Source organism: Astyanax mexicanus, chromosome 16 (assembly GCF_023375975.1).
Source record: "Astyanax mexicanus isolate ESR-SI-001 chromosome 16, AstMex3_surface, whole genome shotgun sequence".
NCBI lineage: Eukaryota > Metazoa > Chordata > Actinopteri > Characiformes > Acestrorhamphidae > Astyanax > Astyanax mexicanus.
In genome coordinates, this window is record NC_064423.1 from 23,239,360 (window position 1) to 23,260,761 (window position 21,402).

General features: G+C 41.1%; 1 protein-coding gene across 6 annotated transcripts in view; it reads right to left on the reverse strand.

Moving 5' to 3' along the window:
* Positions 1 to 21,402, reverse strand: part of tle2b (TLE family member 2, transcriptional corepressor b) — a 108,631-nt gene that overhangs the window by 37,047 nt on the left and 50,182 nt on the right. For all 6 annotated transcript variants that reach the window (XM_015601293.3, XM_049466016.1, XM_049466015.1 and 3 more), the window contains one exon: positions 19,964 to 20,008. In XM_015601293.3, coding sequence (XP_015456779.2) covers positions 19,964 to 20,008 — 45 coding nt within the window. The remainder of the gene's footprint in view (positions 1 to 19,963; positions 20,009 to 21,402) is intronic.

The window sequence follows — 21,402 nt, forward strand, 5'->3', positions numbered from 1 at the left end:
TCTCTCTCACACACACACACACACACACACACAGACACACACACACTACAGGACACGTGTTCATGCAAGCCTTGTTTAGAAAATATCAAAATATCCAAATATTTTGATATTACATTCACCAATACTGTATCACTACTGTATGCAAGAAGGATCAACAATACTGGCCAGTGTGCAATACCAAATTAAAAAAAAATCAGAAGACAGTAAGGATAATGCAAGTAAAACTAACTGTTTCTTTCATTTACTTTGTCATTTATTTTGTTGTAAACACTACAAACCAAATGTATTGTTTGTGTTTTATCTGTTCAACTTCATTTCATTTATTAATAAACAACCATTCCTGCATTTCAGGACTGTAACACACTCGGAAAAAAAAGTTGGGAGAAGGCAATTCAGGGCTAATAATAAGTATAAAAACTATGATAATTGTATGATATTTGTATGATAATTATGATTTGTTACAAAAGCAGCATCTAAAAGACTAGAGCAAAGATGAGCAAAAAAGTATGCGAGAAAACGATTAAAATGTTTAAAAAAAAAGTTCCTTAGTGATAGGAAGGGATATTCATATATCTCTCTCTACATGGCATTATCATTTAGGAAATCAAGTGGAATTTCAGTGCACAGATGGCAAGGGCAAAGCAAGAACTACAGTATGTGGTGACTGGTTACATTCACAAATGCCACTTGAAAACTTTACTGTACAAAATCAGAAGTTGTCTCTATATTCAGGAATATCCAGAACTGGCGAAATGTAGAATGTAGAAAAATGCACAAAGATTTTGGAGCAATATATGAGGCCTTTGGGAAATGTCTCTTTAAGGGATAGGCTTGCATTTTTAACAATACAAAGCTAAACCACATGCAGCTCACTTTGATTACGCATGGCTGTGGAAGAAGAGGTAATGGGTGCTAAACTGGCCTGCCTGCTGTTCTGACCTGTTTGCAGGAAGAATGGGACAAAATAAAACCTGAAGCAGTTTATCACTTTATCATTGATATAAGGAGTGTGATGAGATCGTTGATCCTTTGGGTGGCAAACTGAAGCACTGTTCTGCTCACACACACACACTTTTTGTATTTGCTGACTTTGACACTGCGTTGTTTCACGTCACGTCATAGAAGAGATTCAATCACAGGTTGCCAAGTCTGTATAGAACCTTTAAGGAGCTCTATTCAGAAGAATACAAAACCATTACTGGGGGGATTTTGTATTTTGTATTTTTAAATAAAAATCAATTATATATTGCTCAAATCTCATCTCTTGTCATTCCCAATATCATGTCTTATCTCGTCTCATCTCCTGAGAGTATCTCTTTACAGTCTAACTTGCTATCCTCAGTGCCAAAGCAAAACAGGAAAAGAACGACATAACAAAGCGATAAATGCTTTACTGTCCCAATTTTTTTTTTTGGGGGGGGGGGGGGGGGGGGGGGAATGTAGCATGCCTAAAATGCAGTAACAGATTTATATTAACAAAAAAAAAAACAGACAGAACATGAAATATCTTGGATTCATACTGTCTGCAATAAAATTAATGTCAAATGAAACATGTGAAAGAAATGTTGCGTCGTACTATTCCCAATTTTTCACATCTGATTTGGATTTTAGTGGGGTTTAGAAGAATGGTGTAGAAAAGGTTTCCCACACTGTTGTACTAAAAATTATTATTCACAGTTGTTTATAGTTATTTTTAGAGGTTTCTGGCTTGTGTGAATACAAGGTTTGTGTGTGTGTGTGTGTGTGTGTGTGTGTGTGTGTGTGTGTGGGCACGCATACTATGTGTGTGTATGTGTTAAGACAGTGGGCAGACATGTAAGGCAGTTGTTTGATCTTGACCTTGCTTCTACTTCTTCTTCTTCCACCATTAGCCTTACTGAATATGTATGAATACATCAGCACGTCTTTAAAGCTCAGCGTCTTCTGGTATGCAGGCGTGTCTCCAGGTCGCTGTGTTCTTTGTGCCTGGCCAGTTACTGAGAGGCTTTTCCGCCATGGCTGTAATTGAGCAGTAGACACCGTGGCAGTAACAGAGAGATTAGACTGCATTATCCCTTTAGAAATGCACCACGTTCATACAGAATAATGAGACTAAGAAGAGAGTATTAGAGGGGGAGAGAGAAAGGGCGAGAGAGGGAGAGAAACAGAAGAGTACAGAAAGAGTGAGTGAGTGTGTGAGAGAGAAACCAAGACAGATGTTATCACTGCTTTGGCAATAATGTAGGAAGTCATGCTATAAACTAGGTAATGCACTTATGTGGGATTTGGACAGACTGCAATACGTAAAGCAAAAACAATGCACCCTGTTGGACACGTAACACTCAGTTCTAATGTTGTTCTTGTTTAGTGTAAAGGTTCTTCTCAGAAAAAAAGAAAAACAGAATGGATTAGGCCATGAATTCCATTAGATGCTGGAAACCCTTCTTACAGATTCAGGAACGTGTTGACATGACTGCATCAAGCAATTCCAGGAGATTTCTAAGAAATTCGTTCATGCCATGAATCTTCATAAAGCTACATTGTAATGGGGTTCTATTGGTTTCAGATTCAGAAAACCAGTAATTCAGGCCCACTTGTTACGTGTATGAAATCAGTTTAATGTTTACATGTTCCAATATCATGCTGAATGTTGGTAGAAGATGAATAAACTGTGGATGTTCATAAAGGGATGCACATGGTCAGTAATAAGACTTAAATAAGCTGTGGACTATTGATACAAGACTGAAAAAGGCTGGGTTTAGGGAGTCACGCTGTTGTCACCAAAGCTAGACCCTACTTTATCTGTGTGCTTCAGCAGAAATTAAAATGATCAAAATGATCAGATTTTCAGTCCTCAAATTTCTTGTTCTGGTTAGCCTGTGTCCACTGCAGCTTCGGCTAATGTAATATATAACATGTAATATTGGAACTGGCATAATTGTACAAAGAGGTTATCTGAGTTACCGTAGCAAAGGTTATTCCTGTTTTTACACAGAAAACAAAAGGTGTGCTGATTTGGGGTATTATAGTTAAATTCTACAAGGTCCAGAATTATTGCATCTTCTGCACTCACTACAACATGGGTGCTAATTACACTAAGAATTTCAATAAGAATCAATAAAAAATGGTTATCCCAGTCAATAAAATTGTCAGAAAATAATGGAAGCCCATTCCTGCATCCTAAAACAAAAAGCCAGCATCTTATTACCTTATTAAGTCATTAATTTGAGATACTAATTACACCTATAGTTAATTTTTTTCTGGTCCCAATCAGATAACAAGTTTGTTACAGAGGTAATAGACGTGATAATGTTCTCTGGGATGTGAGCAATGAAGCCCCTGTGTTCTGGACTAGTTCATATTGTATTATATTTGAGCAGTTCAACATGGAGGAACAGCAGGGATGACATTTTTTACAGCTGTAATAATTATCTGCATAATAGTTTAGCGATTAAACTACACCTACATAATTTAGCTCAGGTTTAGTTCAAACTTATGGAGCAGATTTGATAGTAAAGTTGGAACTAGATCAGATCATGTTCTTACCGCAAATGAAGTGCTTCAGAGTTTAGAGACCAAACCCACCTTCTTTCTTGGTGTTGTTGTTTTAAGAGTATGAGTACTGTATTCTGTATTACTAAACTGGGTCTGAATCAGAGCATGTACACCCGCACAAATATCACACCAAGCGTAAAAATTAATCTAATTTAATTAGACAAAAAAGTGATTCCTTTAAAGAAACACTTGCACACTACTTTGAGATGATTTCTCATTTATTTGAGGTTGTTTCAATATTTTCTGTGGCAGAAATGGGCTTCCAAAAAAGGGGCTTTGCTCTTTTTTTCCCTTGTCTAGAAATCGAGGTGCATACGCCCTTGCCTCCTGGTGTTGACCACCTGCCCCTTGTCAGACCAAATCTTCTCTCCTGGTCTTCGGAAACATAAAACCACTCAACCCATCCTAACACACCTTTACAGAAAGCCACTACTGACCACCTCCATCATCTCACTCACGGTCAATTTGCATAACGGGCTGCAGTCTTCACTGAATACCTGCATCAATGCAGCAAAAAAAGCACATCTGGAACAGCATCAGCACTGACCCCTCCCAACTAGATGCCACCTGCTCCAACACACGTCCCTCCAGAGAGCACAGCACAGTCAGTAAACCCTCTAAAGCAGCGACTGGAGTCTCAGCATCTATTCCCTTGCTCCTCCACCACTGCTACAGCAGGAATCCAGGTCAAACTGTATCCACACTAAAACCTTCCAATACACACATTCACACACACACACACATGCACACGACCGCTAGCAATATCCTGAAATCCACACCTTCATCCATCTTCACCATTATGTTCACTGAAAGTCCAAGCCAGAGCTGAAGCATTTACATATCTTCATACAGAATAATAGGACTTATGATGTAATAAGCCTGGGAATTAAACCCTTAAAATCCAGCAGCAAACCGTGACTATTAGAGCTAGACCTTCAGTTCCAGCCATAAATGTCAAACTCTGTATAAAAAAGAAACGAGAAAAAGCTGTGCCGCTGAGACTCTACAAGACCTCTGAAGGTGCCCGGTGGTATCTGGCCCCAAGACATTAGTAACAGTTCCTTTAAGGGCATTTTTTCCACTGCTGTAAGTCTGAACTAGAGTCTGAATCAAGGATTATGATGTTCTTACATCATGTCCTGTTGCATCACCATGGGCGGAGTAACAATGGCAGGTCATAATCCCATTTAGCAAACTTATACCAAACTTTTGAAAACAGGAGAGAGCGTGAATGAATGAATGAATGAATGAATGAATGAATCAATGCCAACAGCAATGATCCACCACTGGAGCTCTTATCCATCCTACACCCCAACACAAGAGGGAGAATTTAGCTCCATCAGTAAAACTGAGAGAACTAAACAAAATTCCCTAAATGAACGCAACAAAAGAAAGAATGGTCTATCGTAGAGCATTGCTGGAAGTGTATGCACCCCCCCATACTCGAAAAAAACACAATATATACTAGCCAGATAGTTTCTGTGTTTCACTGAGTAAATTAATGTGTGGCTGAAAGGAATTTACAAAATCTTCTTGTCATTACCCAAATGGGCTGCGTCTTTTTTTATAATGCACACTGTTTGGTTTGTAAAGGGAGTTGCCTTTCCAGGTGCTATGCCCAATTCTGCCTCCCTGCCAAAATCTGACTCCTTTCAGGTGCAGCATGTCACACAGCAGGACGAGCATAAAAGTTTACCCTCTGATTCCTTTTATTTCTGTATATAAATAAAGGTTAATCTAAGGTAAAGCATATCGTCGTTGTTCAGTACTACATTTGACAAACTGTCCCTTATGCTGTCAAATTTCTTAAAGAAACGGACCAATAGAAATACTTCAAAATGATCTAAAGAAAAGTTTTTTTAGATTTCACAGACCATTTTCACTTCACACCAATAATTCAGTTACACATAATTAGCAGTTCGTGGCATTTTCATCCCAACAAGATTAAAATGTTTAATTCCAATTTAAAAGTTTTGCTCATTGTGTATCAATAAAACGAGAGTGAAACCGAACTGGACTGTAAACAGTAGCTTTCGCCCTGCATTCATCCTGGAACAGTTTAAAATTAGACGAGAATTAAAACAATGATTATAAAGGCTAAACTCAAGACCAGCATTATATTTTAAATACAGATTATTATCTGTGCGGAGTTCAGGCTGCTAGCTCTGCTTACATTGACAGAGGAGGAAACAATAAAGCACAGTTAAATATTAGATACTTTAGTTAATCCTATCTGTTTAGAGGAGTGATGAGGTTGATCACAAAGAAATATTCTACTTTGTAAAAACACATTGGCCATCAGCTGCTGTCTCTGAGCTCGGTGCAGCAGTAACCAGCCCAGCGGTGGGCGTGCAGGATCACACACAAGTCAAAAGTTTTAAACTTCTGTGTTACACACTACAGCCAGTACAATCTAGCCTTTAGTTCGTGCTGGAGGGATTCCAGACATGTTAGCTGTGCTTCTGTTGGCTGTACTGAAGCCCTGAATATCAGTTTGAGCTGGGCTGAAAACCAGCGAGCACTCTGTAACCCTGCATGCACACTGCAGGCGATAAAATCGCACTCTGTCGCCCGTGCAGCAGCCAATGAGTCACCGGCAGGCATATTCACCAGCCAGTAGGGCAGGCTGAACACTGGACTGAACTGTGTCATCAAAAAAAACAGTATAAACAAGTTACATTTGATTTATAGGGCCTGGCCAAAAGCTTTCAAATAATTTGAAAAATATATATATAAATCTATATAGTTAAATTTACTCTGCTAAAGTTTTAGTAAATAAGCAGCATTGTCTCTTTATCTCTGTGGGGATAATGCCTTGTCAAAATAAGATAAAATACGAAACTGTGTAATACAGGGCTCATACACTTTTTAACCAATAAATTTCAATTATTGTTTCATGACTTTTCCATGCCTTTAAGGCAAAATTTCATGATGATATGATTTTTAAAACATCAGTGCAGACATGGACAATAAAACCAAAAATCAACTAAACCTATAATCAAAACTGATTATAGTAGGACTAAAAGGAATCTGACATACAATCTTTAATAATAAAATGTGTGTCAGATCCTGAGCGTACAATTGTGTGAGGCTAAATTTCTCAACTAACTCTGAGATGACTTGGTAGCTTAAAATAGATTTTCTCCATTCATAAACTGAAACACAAAGATTTGTAGACCAAATTTCCATGACTTTTCCAAAACGTTCTGGGTATTTTTATTTTCCCAAAACTTATACAGGCCTGAAAATAGCTATTTTCAAATTTTAATGACTTTTTTAGGTTTTTCATGACCACACAAACCCTGCCAATAAAATATTATTGTACTTTAGATATGCGAGAGACTGTGCTTGCTGTTTGTGTGCTTTGCTAGTGGTGAACTCTTTAGTAGGAGGTGTGGCTTTGAGGAAATGTACAAACCTGCCTTCTGATTGGTAGTTTCATTCATTTGCCTAAAGACGAGCAGAGCTGAATTTGCTCACTTTGCATCGCTCACGGTCGCATCAATGAACGCCACAGGTGTCACTAACTCTCACTGAAAATGAATGACTTTCGGCTGCTGTGGATCTGATGACGCAACAACTGTGAAAAAGGTCTATAGTCTGCCTTTCTGTAGTTGGGTGAAAGTCTGAAACATCTAAGGGTGTTTTCACACCCAAAAGTCCCGACAATGTTTTATGAGCAGGTAAAACAAACATTCTGTCCTCATCGGCATTGAAGGCTGTATTTTATCTATACTTTCTTGTAAAATATCAATTCATCAAGTTCCCTTTCTAGGCATGCGCCGAATTCTGCTTTCCTGCCGAAATATGTCTCTCCCTTTGAGTACACATGCGTCAAACATAAAATTTGCTTAACAGATTCCTTTTTCATTTCTTTGTATGAATAAGGGTTAATCTACAGTTACAGTAGATGCATAAATTACAAGCTTTTTTCTTGTTTTTAGCCCATACACATACATCACTTGTGCAGGACATGTAGTCACATTTCTGCTTTTTAATTTGTGAGGCTAGTCTGCCTCAACTTCCTGTAACTGGTCAGAAAAGTCCAAACCTAAAAAACCAAAAACAGTGTTTTCACTACAAACAAAGCAGACCATGGTGTAAGGATGGTGAACGATGGTACCCGGAGTTGGGGATGATGTGTCATGGTAATCATCCAACACTCTGACCTTATTAGTGAACTTGGAGATAAATGCAATCAAATCCTCACAACACTGCAAGATGTGTTTCAGAATAGCCATCTGTGTGTGTGTGTAAGTGTGTGTGTGTAAGTGTGTGTGTGTGTGTGTGTGTGTGTGTGTGTGTGTGTGTGTAAGAGAGTGTTTGAGCATGTGAGTAAAACAATATGGCAAGGAATATGAGGGTATAAAAGAGTGTGTGAGAGAGAAAGAGAGAGAGAGAGAGAGAGAGAGACAGGGAAAGAAAGAGAAAGAGAGATACAGGATACAAAAGGGTAGAATCCAGCTTGAGACTAGACATAGACAGAGAATACAGTCTATACACACACACACACACACACACAGTGCCCCCTGATGCTGGCTAAGGCTTATCAGCACTATTCCCTCCCACCCCGTCACCCCCCCCCACCCCCCCCCCCCCCCCCCTTCTAATGGAGCAGCTCCTTTCACTCTACAAACACTGAAAGGCAAATATTTGTTAGCAATGACGCACTAATCACTGATTGTGGTCACAGGCACAGAGGTATTCAATAAAGGCCTCATTTTCTCTTTTTCCGTTCATTTCACTCCTCTCTCTCGCCCATCACTCTCTCTTTCTCTCTCTCTCTCTATCTGTCTCTCCCCGTCTATCTCTGACTCGCTCGCTCAATCATTCACTGCACTCCCTCAATTCTCTATCTCTCTCTTTCACTCTCTCTCTCTCGCTTGCTCTTGCTCTCGCGCTCATTTTGGCTTGCTCTAGTGCTCTCTTTCGCTTTTTTTCATTCTCTCTCTTTTCCTCTGGGCAGAGCGCCAGCATCTCTTCCCTGGCGCTGAGCCAACATCCTCCTCCACCTCCTCCCCCTCTCACCCACCCCCTCCTTTCTTTCTTTCTCTCTCTCTCTCTCTCTTTCTCTCTCTCACTCTTGCGCGCTGATTGATGGCCCCTCCATTTGGGAAAAGGAGGAAAAGAAACAGAGAGAAAAGAGAGGAAAGGAGAGCAGTAAAGCACAGACAAATACACACATACACACACAGGATGAAAGCACACACACACACATGCACACGTATATACGCACACGCACGCACACACGCACAGGCAGAAGGACTTCAGCACATGCTGAAACACAAACAGAGCCATAAAAACACACACAAACACAGTTCAATGTGAACGGAAAACATGACTCTGTTTTCAGGTGGGAGGATGTGGACACACACATGCAGACAAATTAAGGGAGATATACATACACACACAAACATACACACACACACACACACACACACACACACACACACACACACACACACACACACACGGTCCTCCATGGCTCAATTTTTTCCAGAGTTGTATATGTACATATTCTGGAGCATTCCTATAGGTCCACATGAGTCATTATATAAAAAATATATAAACCTGTTGGCACCCCCATGCGTTTAGGATAGTCAGGAACATCCTGATCTCACTAATGCTTTTGTTGCTGGGTGCAACTAAATCCTCACAGCACCTTTGATTTGGTCAATGCAAAAACTAACAGAATCTGTTCAGAAATACTCAAAATTGCAATAATATTCACGTGTTATAAAGCCCCTATGCAGAAAGCATTTTCAACATTTCACATCCGTAAGGCCATAAAATACACACATGTCTGCACACGCAGACATGCCTTCACACAGACACACATTCATATGCGCACACACACTTCCATACCACACCTTCACTAAACGTCCAATATAAATCCAATATTAACACTGCAGAAATCACTGCAGAAAGCATTTGCAGCACACTGACAGGTCAAACACACACACACACACACGCATGCACAAAGACGCACACACAAGGCACACAAGGCTTTGAATACATGCGCACTCATGCACGCACACATGCAAACACACACAGCAGGGAATTTTGCAGCTACTCAAGTCTTCTGATCAAGAGACAGAGCTATTATGCTAAAAAGAACAGCTCCCGGAGACATAATCACACACTCACACACACACACACACACACACACACACACACACACACACACACACACACCCTGAATATCTCATGCTCTCCCACTCTTTCACACATAAGCACATTTCCCTCTCATTCCAAAAAGGTTACATCACTTCTACACTTTGTCTCATTACTCACAAATGAGCTCCATTACACAGAGACACACACAGACATGCACCCACATACACACACACACACACACGAAAAACTGGCATTCTGACCCTTCCGTATCCCCCTCGAGCTGACCCAAATAAACTGCCCCAGCCTTTAAATAAACAGAGACTGAGTGACACTGAGAGAGAGAGAGAGAGAGAGAGAGAAAGACAGAGAAAAACACAGAAAAAGAGCAAGAGAGAAAGAGAGAGAGAGAGAGAGAGACAGAGAGATGCAAGAAACAGTGTGCAAGCAAGGGCGAGAGAGATAGAGTGACAAGAGGCAGAAAGAGAGAAAGAAGGAAGAGAGAGAGTGAGCGCAGCAGTGAGAGAGAGAATCCCATTAGGAAATCTATTTGTTGAAAATGAAGGCATCAAAGCAAAGTCTAACCCTTTAACAACCACACACACACACACACACACACACTCAGTTCATCTCAGCGATTCAGGTCACAACTGCATCCATAACGAGAGCAGACAGAGAGCAGTGAAAGCACAGCTTTACATCACACACACACCAAACACTGCGCACAATTATACACCCACATTACTCGCATTACACATACACTACAAACAAACACACACACACACACACAATATTATGGCTTTGTTTCTACGCTAATAGTCCACCAACCAGAACTATCCAGCCAACAGAGTCCTGTGGACAGCATTCTGTGACCACTAATAAAGGACTAAAGCAGGGGTCTCAAACTTGATCCACAAAGGGCTTGGATCATTTTGAGACCCCTGGACTCCTGGACCAATGAAACACCAAGTCAGTGTCACTGCAAACAATTCCCACATATTAGCTATTATGTGGTGGTCTTGTGGGGTCCTGATTATTGTAGAACAGGGTAAAAGGAGGATAATGAAGTACTGAAGAACAGACACAATACAATTATTTCTATATGATCAGTAGAGCTGATAAGATGGACAGCGAGAATAGAAAAAAAAAGTCGTGGACATAATACTCTGATAAGACCGTACACACACACACACACAAACACACACACACACACAAACACACACAAACACACACAAACACACACAAACACACACACACAGTCACAGAGCTTAAATCACGGATATGTTTTAGTATACTCACACACTGTGGCAGCAGATGCCAATACACACACACACACACAAACACAAACACACACACACACACACACACACACACACACAAACACACACAGATCTGCATCATGTGACACTAGGCTGATAAAGGAGGGAGCAGAGGCAGCTGATGGCAGACACACATTCACTCCCTCAGACTCTATCACTCTCTCTCCCTCACTCCTTCTGTCTCTCTCTCTCTGTTCTTCTTCTGTATCCCAGTCTCTTTTACCTTGTCTTTCTGTCTTCTTTTTTGTTCTGTCTGTGTATCTCTCTCTCCTTCTGTACCCCTCTTTTGCCTTGTCTGTCTGTGTATTAGGGCTGGCCCGAATAGCGTTTTTTGAGCTCCGGATATTCGGCACTGATTCGAAGCGAATATTCGAATATTCGTTTTTAAAAAAAGAGGTAAAAAAAATAAATAAAAAAAAGCAAATCACGGCCCCTTTAATCCACTGAAAAATGTTCAATTTGCTCTGACCGACGAGACATATTCACCCCGGATTTTTGGTGTTTTTATCCCCCATATTTTTTCTGTGTTTTTAGCTCAGATTTCTTTGTGTTTTCATCCCGGAATTTCTGCTGCCCCACACGCGGCTTATCCGCTGCGTAAGCAGGCTAGGAGGCTGCTGCTGCACGGTTTCTCCGCTGCGCAAGCCAGCCCAGTAAATTGCTGTTTGTGTTTTCACACTTAGGCTATTTGCTTAAAAAAACAAACAAAAAAAAAAACGTTTGTTCAGGAAGTATTTTATATTCTTAAACATTGGTAATTATATTAGAGGACAGTCATTGTAAACTGTACTTGGTCTATTTCGGTTAAAGGATTGTGCAGGGCATATTACTGATTTTGTATTTTTGCACTTGGGCTATAAGCTCAATATTAAATATTTCGTTTGTTTAGAAATTATTTTATATTTTAAACCATGTTAAATTATATTAGAGTAGAGGAAAGTCATTGTTAATGACGTTATTGTACTTGGTCTATTTCGGTTTAAGCATTGTGCAGGGCATAGCCGTATTACTGATTTTGTATTTTTGCACTTGGGCTATAAGCTCAATATTAAATATTTCGTTTGCTTAGAAATTATTTTATATTTTTAAACCATTTTAAATTATATTAGATAAGAGGAAATTCGTTCAGACATCATTTTTGTAGGCCAGGCTTTTGTAACCGATTTAGCCCCTACTGTTGCCACATTACCCCTTACGTTTTATTATATAAATCAGTTTCGAAGAGCCTGCATTTTTTTTTATCATGTATAATAGAGGTCTGCGCGAGACTGATTTTTAAACCCACTCTTCCACGCTCCCGCGTTTCTGTCTCGTTACCGCTCCGCAAAAAAATTGCTTCTTTTAATCCCGCGCCCGCCCGCCACATAGTGCGGTCCCGTTCCTTACCCCAGTCCAAACACCATCGGTGTGTGCGTGTGTGTGTCGGTCCATCCTGCGCGTTGAGAGTTTTCTTTAGGTTTTTTTTTTTTTTTTACAATTATTACAGTTTTCTTAACTATTTATTAATTTGCTCCCGCATCGTCTGGATTAAACTCCCGCTCCAGCCAATAACAGTTCAGTTCTGTCCCGCGCGCAAGATATTCTGACGGGACCCGCGAAAACAGAAGTGGTTAGAGTGAGGTGGAACTCTGGAAAGGAGAAAAAAAACGAATATCCGAATACCAAAATTAAAAACCGAATACCTACTCAACGAACGAATATCCGAATACCCGAATATTCGGGTCCAGCCCTACTGTGTATCTCTCTCTCTCCTTCTGTACCCCTCCCTCTCTACCCTTATCTGTCTCTCTCTTCTGTTCTGAGTCTCTCTCTCTCCTTGTGTACCCCTCTCGCATCCCTTATCTGTGTGTCTCTCTATTCTTCTGTACCCCTCTCTCTCTTCCCTTATCTGTCTGTCTCTCTCTCCTTCTGTACCCCTCTCTCGCATACCTTATCTGTGTGTCTCTCTCTATTCTTCTGTACCCCTCTCTCTCTTCCCTTATCTGTCTGTGTCTCTCCTTCTGTATCCCTCTCTTGCCTTGTCTGTCTGTGTCATTCTCTCTCTCCGTCTGTATCTCTCTCTCTACCCTTTTCTATCTATCTGTCTCTCTCTCTTCTGTTCTGCGTTTCTCTCTCTCTCCTTCTGTACCCTTCTCTCTTCTCCCTTATCCGTCTGTGTCTCCCTCTCTTTCTGTACCCCTCTCTTGCCTTGTCTGTCTGTGTCTCTCTCTCCTTCTGTACCTCTCTCTCTCTACCCTTATCTGTCTGTGTCTCTCTCTCTCCTTCTATACCCCTCTTCTTGCCTTGTCTGTCTGTCTTTCTCTTTGCTAATGTGTGTCTCTCTCCTTCTGTACTCCTCTCTCTCTCTCATTTTGTCTGTCTGTCTCTCTCCTTCTGTACCCCTCGCTCTCTTCCCTTGTCTGTCTTTTTTCTGTTTTGTCTGTCTGTCTGTCTCTCTCTCTTCCCTGCTCTACCTTTTCTTGTCTTTTCTGTCTGTCATCTCTCACTCCTTCTGTACTTCTCTTTTCCTTTTTCTGTCCATCTCTCACTCCTTCTGTACCTTTCTGTTTCCCTTTCTGTCGGTCTCTCTCTATTTCTTTTGTACCTCTCTCTTCCTTTCTGTCTGTCTGTCTCTTACCTTCCTTCTGTTCCCCTGTTTCCTCCCTCTTTTGGTCTGTCTGTCTCTTTTTAAGTCTTTATCTCTCTCTCTTTTCCCTTCTTTCTGTTCATCTCTCTCCATCTGTACCTCTTTGTCTTCTCTTCTATCTGTCTGTTTCTCACTCTTCTTTTGCTCTTCTCTTCAGTCTCCTCTGACTGTCTGTCTGTCCCTGTGTTCCCTTAAGTCTGTCCATTGCTCACCTTTTGTACCTCTCTTTGTTTCCTCATGTCTGTCCGTCTTTCTTCTACTGTACCTTTCCTTTCTTTTTCTGTCAGTATTTTCTCTTCCTGTCTTCCTTTCCATCTGTCAGTCTCTCACTTTCCTTCTGTTCTCCTCTTTCTTCCACCCGTTAGTCTGTCTGTCTCTCCTTCTGTCTCTCTCTCTCTCTTCTGTCTGTTCGTCTCTCTCCTTCTATACCACTCTCTCTTTTGCTTTCTCATTCTCTCTCTCTGTGTTGCCCTCTCTCCATCACTCTCTATTCATCTCTTCTGGCGCAGACAGTCAGAGTGATTAGTGTGTTGCTATTGGTGTAGCTGTGAGAGGGGAAATGGACCAGCGTTTCTAAGCCACCCCTCCTCACACACACACACATACACTCACACACACTTGTTAAAGCCCTGTGGATGTGTGATTGTGACCTACATTCACAGCAGCAGAGTGCTGTGTCTCATCCAGTTAAACTTCTCACACTGAACTCAGCTCAGCTCAACTCAAATCACTTCAACTCAACTAAACTCACCTAAATTAACACAAATTAGTTTAACATAACTCTACCCACTTAAACTCAGCTTAGCTCACCCAGCTTAACACAACTCGGTTCAACTCAAATCTGTGCAACTCAGCTCAGCTCAGCTCAACTCTCACACTTCTCCATTCTCTCTCACATCTCCAATCTCACACATCTCTCTATCCTCTTTTCACATCTCTACTCTCTCACATCTCCACTCTCACACATATCTCCATCCTCTCTCACATCTCTACTCTCTCACATCTCCACTCTCTCACATATCTCCATCCTCTTCTCACATCTCCACTCTCACACATCTCTCTATCCTCTTTTCACATCTCTACTCTCTCACATCTCCACTCTCACACATATCTCCATCCTCTCTCACATCTCTACTCTCTCACATCTCCACTCTCACACACTTCTCCATCCTCTCTCACATCTCCACTCTCTCACACATCTCTCCATCCTCTCTCACATCTCTACATCCTCTCTCACACATCTCCACTCTCACACACTTCTCCATCCTCTCTCACATCTCCACTCTCTCACATCTCTCCATCCTCTCTCACATCTCCACTCTCACAAATCTCTCCATCCTCTTCTCACATCTCCACTCTCTCACACATCTCGCATCCTCTCTCACATCTCCACTCTAACACATCTCTCCATCCTCTTCTCACATCTCCACTCTCTCACACATCTCGCATCCTCTCTCACATCTCCACTCTCACACATCTCCCCATCCTCTCTCACATCTCCACTCTCACACACTTCTCCATCCTCTCACATCTCCACTCTCACACATCTCCACTCCCACACATCTCTCCATCCTCTCTCACATCTCCACTCTCACACATCTCTCCATCCTCTCTCCCATCTCCACTCTCACACATCTCTCCATCCTCTCTCACATCTCCAGTCTCACACAACTCTCCATCCTCTCTCACATCTCCACTCTCACACATCTCTCCATCCTCTCTCACACATCTCCACTCTCACACACTTCTCCATCCTCTCACACATCTCCACTCTCACACATCTCTCCATCCTCTCTCACATCTCCACTCTCACACATCTCTCCATCCTCTCTCACATCTCCAGTCTCACACATCTCTCCATCCTCTCTCACATCTCCACTCTCAAACATCTCTCACACATCTCCACTCTCACACACTTCTCCATCCTCTCACACATCTCCACTCTCACACACTTCTCCATCCTCTCACACATCTCTCTATCCTCTCTCACATCTCCACTCTCACACATCTCTCCATCCTCTCTCACATCTCCACTCTCACACACTTCTCCATCCTCTCTCACATCTCCACTCTCACACACTTCTCCATCCTCTCTCACACATCTCCACTCTCACACACTTCTCCATCCTCTCACACATCTCCACTCTCACACACTTCTCCATCCTCTCTCACATCTCCAGTCTCACACAACTCTCCATCCTCTCTCACATCTCCACTCTCACACATCTCTCCATCCTCTCTCACACATCTCCACTCTCACACACTTCTCCATCCTCTCACACATCTCCACTCTCACACATCTCTCCATCCTCTCTCCACTCTCACACACTTCTCCATCCTCTCACACATCTCCACTCTCACACATCTCTCCATCCTCTCTCACATCTCCACTCTCACACATCTCTCCATCCTCTCTCACATCTCCAGTCTCACACATCTCTCCATCCTCTCTCACATCTCCACTCTCAAACATCTCTCCATCCTCTCTCACACATCTCCACTCTCACACACTTCTCCATCCTCTCACACATCTCCACTCTCACACACTTCTCCATCCTCTCTCACATCTCTCTATCCTCTCTCACATCTCCACTCTCACACATCTCTCCATCCTCTCTCACATCTCCACTCTCACACACTTCTCCATCCTCTCTCACATCTCCACTCTCACACACTTCTCCATCCTCTCACACATCTCCACTCTCACACACTTCTCCATCCTCTCTCACATCTCCACTCTCACACACTTCTCCATCCTCTCTCACATCTCCACTCTCACACATCTCTCCATCCTCTCTCACATCTCCAGTCTCACACAACTCTCCATCCTCTCTCACATCTCCACTCTCACACATCTCTCCATCCTCTCTCACACATCTCCACTCTCACACACTTCTCCATCCTCTCACACATCTCCACTCTCACACATCTCTCCATCCTCTCTCACATCTCCACTCTCACACATCTCTCCATCCTCTCTCACATCTCCAGTCTCACACATCTCTCCATCCTCTCTCACATCTCCACTCTCACACACTTCTCCATCCTCTCACACATCTCCACTCTCACACACTTCTCCATCCTCTCACACATCTCTCTATCCTCTCTCACATCTCCACTCTCACACATCTCTCCATCCTCTCTCACATCTCCACTCTCACACACTTCTCCATCCTCTCTCACATCTCCACTCTCACACACTTCTCCATCCTCTCTCACACATCTCCACTCTCACACACTTCTCCATCCTCTCACACATCTCTCTATCCTCTCTCACATCTCCACTCTCACACATCTCTCCATCCTCTCTCACATCTCCACTCTCACACACTTCTCCATCCTCTCTCACATCTCCACTCTCACACACTTCTCCATCCTCTCACACATCTCCACTCTCACACACTTCTCCATCCTCTCTCACATCTCCACTCGCACACACTTCTCCATCCTCTCTCACATCTCCACTCTCTCACATCTCTCCATCCTCTCTCACATCTCCACTCTCACACATCTCTCCATCCTCTCTTACATCTCCACTCTCACACATCTCTCCATCCTCTCTCACATCAGGCAAATATCATGTAAAGCCCTGAGCTGCAGTGATACAGTAAACCACTAACCAGCTCTGATCATCACCAGCAGCTCGTTCAGCTGCATGTGTGCAATCCATCACAAAAGCCTTGAGTCACCTTGAGTAAGTCATCAGTCAAGTGCAGTATCTGACAAGGAACATACACACACACATACACACATATATATAGACAGACCCACACACATACATTGCTGCCAATGAGCTGGAAAGCAGGAGGAAATGAAGTAGAGGAAGAGTGTATGTGAATGTATGTGTATGTTTTTTATGAGAGTAACCATATGTGAAATGTATATGTATGCCTTAGAAAATGAATGTGTGTGTGTGTGTTCCTCACAGGCAGAGTTGGATTTGTGGTTGCTCAAAATATAAAATACATCAAAAAACAAACTCCTGCATTTCACTCTATTGTTGTATGCGAGGCTGATGCTTCTAAAAAGGAATTCTATAAAATTGGGCAGAGACATTCCTAAAAATTGACAAAGTAAGGCTATTTGTCAAATTGACCATCCTGCGTCTTCCAGTCTAATGACGTGTCCACTAGTGCTGCAACTAATGTTTTTTTAGTAGTCAACTAATCTGATGATTATTTTTTCGATTAGTCAACGATTATTCATGCCATGTCCTCCATCTCAAAAAACAATAGAAACAGCTGAAGATGAGATTTAGCAGGTATTTAAATGTCTAGATGTTGTTTAAATGTGGAAAGAAGTAATTATTTAGTGAGTAAATATGTAATCAGTCATTGGGGGGAAACACTTGTATACCCTATTGTAGTAAAACACAGTGTCTAACCACTCCTGCAATCATTAACATATATGTCTGAGGCATGTAACTGCATGCTGAGTTTTTTTTATTTAGAGACATTTAACCTCAAGATAAGGTCACTACATAGTCTAGATTAATTTATATTTTAATAATAATAAAGACCCTCCCTCTCAGCTGTACCTCAGTCTGTGGGATGAACTGTGCTAGCTCTACATATAGAACATGGTTGACAGTGTTGGCATTTTACCAAGTTCAATACTACACTGCCTTCTGCATTCTGTACAGTTACAGTGCAGCAGTTTAGGAAAGGCACTGTCCAAAATTACACTGTTCGAAGGACACAGCACTCCAGAGGCTGGACTGGACTGAACAACAGGGAGAAGGCAGTGATTGACATTTATGTTTGTGTGATGTTTATTCATAGATGTGACCATGAAGCTGGTGAAGCAGAGAGCAGAGAGCACCAACTGACTGTAGCTGTTTTTTACTTTGCTTAGCAGTGAGGTTAATGTAATTTTATGGATGCACAATGATATTGGAATTATATTGGTATTAGGAGTGGGCAATATGCCCCTAAAGTAAAAATTTTTGCGATAGCACATTTTAATTAAATGCAAGACTACATCACTTTAGCAAAATGAACATTTTGTTACAGTAACTTACCACAACCCTGATTTTGTATAAAACAATAATAGTGTAACAACAATGTAAAAAAAGCTAATAGCTAAAATCCACCACAAAACTAAAGTGTGGCATATTTAGTGCATGTAAACCGCGAAAACACAAGTAAAGTAAATAAGTAAATAATAAAGTAAAGTAAATAATAAAGTAAATAATAAAGTAAATATAAAATAGATATCTTTCAAGAATATCACGATATCTTGATATGGAAGTTTTGTTATGGCACCCCACTAATCGGTATTGGCCAAAAAGGACCAAGAGCCACTGGCTGCACTACTACAATTGGTCGATGTTGGCTGTGCTACTTTAAAATCCATTGAATGATACTATTTTGGTTTATTATTATTAGTTTTAAAATCTACTGTATATTGTATTATTTAATCTGTTAAATTAAAAAAGAAGAAACCTTTCATTGTATTGTACAGTTGATTGAAAGCTAAAATACATGTTATATAACATTTTATATGTGTTTCTAAAAGTATTCTGGTGTGTCTAATCTCTCTGTAACTTATAAATGTGTAAATTGGCTTTGGAAGATATATAAATGTGTAATATGAGATATCGACATCAGCTCAGAATTCCCACATTGGTGCATCCATAATTTTATTAATCACAGTGGGTCAGTTTTTGTGGAAGTTATCAGCCTTCTGATGTAAATAATTACAAGAAATTAGAAATTACAATTCATAAAGAAAAAGTGTGCTAAGTAATGAGCAAGTAACAGATGCTTTAATCAAGAATCTCAATATCTCAACCTCTTGACCTCTCCAATATGGCCAACATGTGGACGCATATAAACAAGTGAGTAGAACAGCCAACACTGCCACCCTCCGTCTACATACCTAGGTCATAGTTGAGGTAAGCTGAATTTCTCAGTCGCTACATCATAAAAGAACTCTTCTTATACAGCTGAGAAATGCAGTCAATATTCAGAGCGATTTGAAGAACACAACAGATTTATGCGAAACGAAAATCAGCAACACGTAAAGTGAGTCAAAATGGTGGACATCAAATCCCCTGTAGCAGATTTCATTTTAAAATGGTTTACGATAATTTATTAATTATTTCTGAGAAGAAATGAAATGCTTTTTGATCTGTATAACAGAAATTCCCTCTACTGTAAAAAGTATAAAAAATGAGAAGGGCAGCTGATGGAAGTCAGAGAGGTCTCTGGAACACACTGCCTCCTAGCTGTGCCTCCTGACTTTAGCTTGTATTCAGGATCCCTTTCCCCAGTGGTCAGTCTGTTCTGGATATGTAAGTGTGTGTAGCTGCAGCATGAGCTGTGTAAAAAGGCCTGCCCTGTACACGCACACACACACACAATCTTACCTGCTTGTGCATCTCAATGTTGAGACCGTAGGACATCTCATAGTACTGCAGAGAGAGAGAGAAAGAGGGAGGGGGGAGAGCAGGGTCTTCAATCAATAGCACAATTAATTAAATATGAATGAATAAATCATCAATCAAATTAAAGCCTTACTAGTTTGACAAGGACAAATGGCTTTCTATAACCAGAGAGAGAGGGAGCGCGAGAGAGGGAGAGAGAGAATTAGGCGGAAACAGAAAGACAGAGAGAAAATTAAGAGTGAGAGAAAGGCTTAAAGAGAGGGATAGAGAAAAGAGAGAATAAGAAAGACAGAACAAGAAAGAGTGTGAGTATTAGAGAGATGAGGAAATAAGGGAGAGAGACAGAGAATAAGTGAGAGAGAGAGAGAGAGAGAGAGAGAAAGAGAGAGAAAAAGAGAAGAGTAAAGTAGAGGAAACAGATTGAAAGAATAAGTGATGGAGAGAATAGGAGAGCAAAAGAAAGAAAGGGGTAGAGGTACAACACAGAGTGGGGAAAAAAAGAAAGAGACAGAGAGAAAGGACGAAAGAGAGAGAGAGAAAGAAAAAAAAGGTTTGTATCAAAGGGGGGGGGGGTCACTTAGGGTGATATAGCACAATACCCCACATAAAAAACAGAAGGAAGAAAGGTGGAATTAAAAAAACATTGTATGTGCATGCGTGAGTGTGTGCGTGCATGAGTGTGTGTGTGTGTGTGTGTGAGAGAGAGAATCAGTCTCAGTCTCAGCATGCAGACGAGCAGCACAGTGTGAGTGATGGAGATGAAATCTGACTCAACTGCTCTCTCTATCTTTTCTTTTCTTTCTCCTTTCTCTTTCTCTCTCTCTCTCACTCTTACTCACACACACCCACCCACCCACACTCACTCACTCGATCACTCTCCCCACTTTCTCTATGTGTGATTCAATCCAACAATGCTTTTCTTCCCTTTCACTCACTTGATCATTTTTCTCTCTCCCCTTATCTGCGGCTCATGCTCAGTTCCTGTGATCCCAATTCTTTTCTCTCCATCTCTCTTTCTTTCTTCTCTATCATTATATAAACTCCATTTCTCTAACATGATCTCAGTCTTAAACCCCTGCCTTTCTCTTTCTCTATATCTCTTTGCAAACGTGTGCCTCTGCGATCTTTCTTCCTCAGAAGAGAGATGAACAGTGTGTATCTATACTGACAATAGAAAAAAGAGGAGTGTGAATGCAGGTCTGTGAATGTCCAGGATATTTTAAAACAATTTTGAAATGATATAAAGCCTCACGAACTGAACCATATGGACCCTATGTCCCAAAGTGTTTTCCAGTATGGGTGGCTAAAACATATCAATATTTCAATGTATAGTATGGTTTTAATTATATCGTATTATATTGTATCAATTCATGGCTTCAAATAATGATATTTTTATTGAAACACAGGCGCTCTAAACTCCC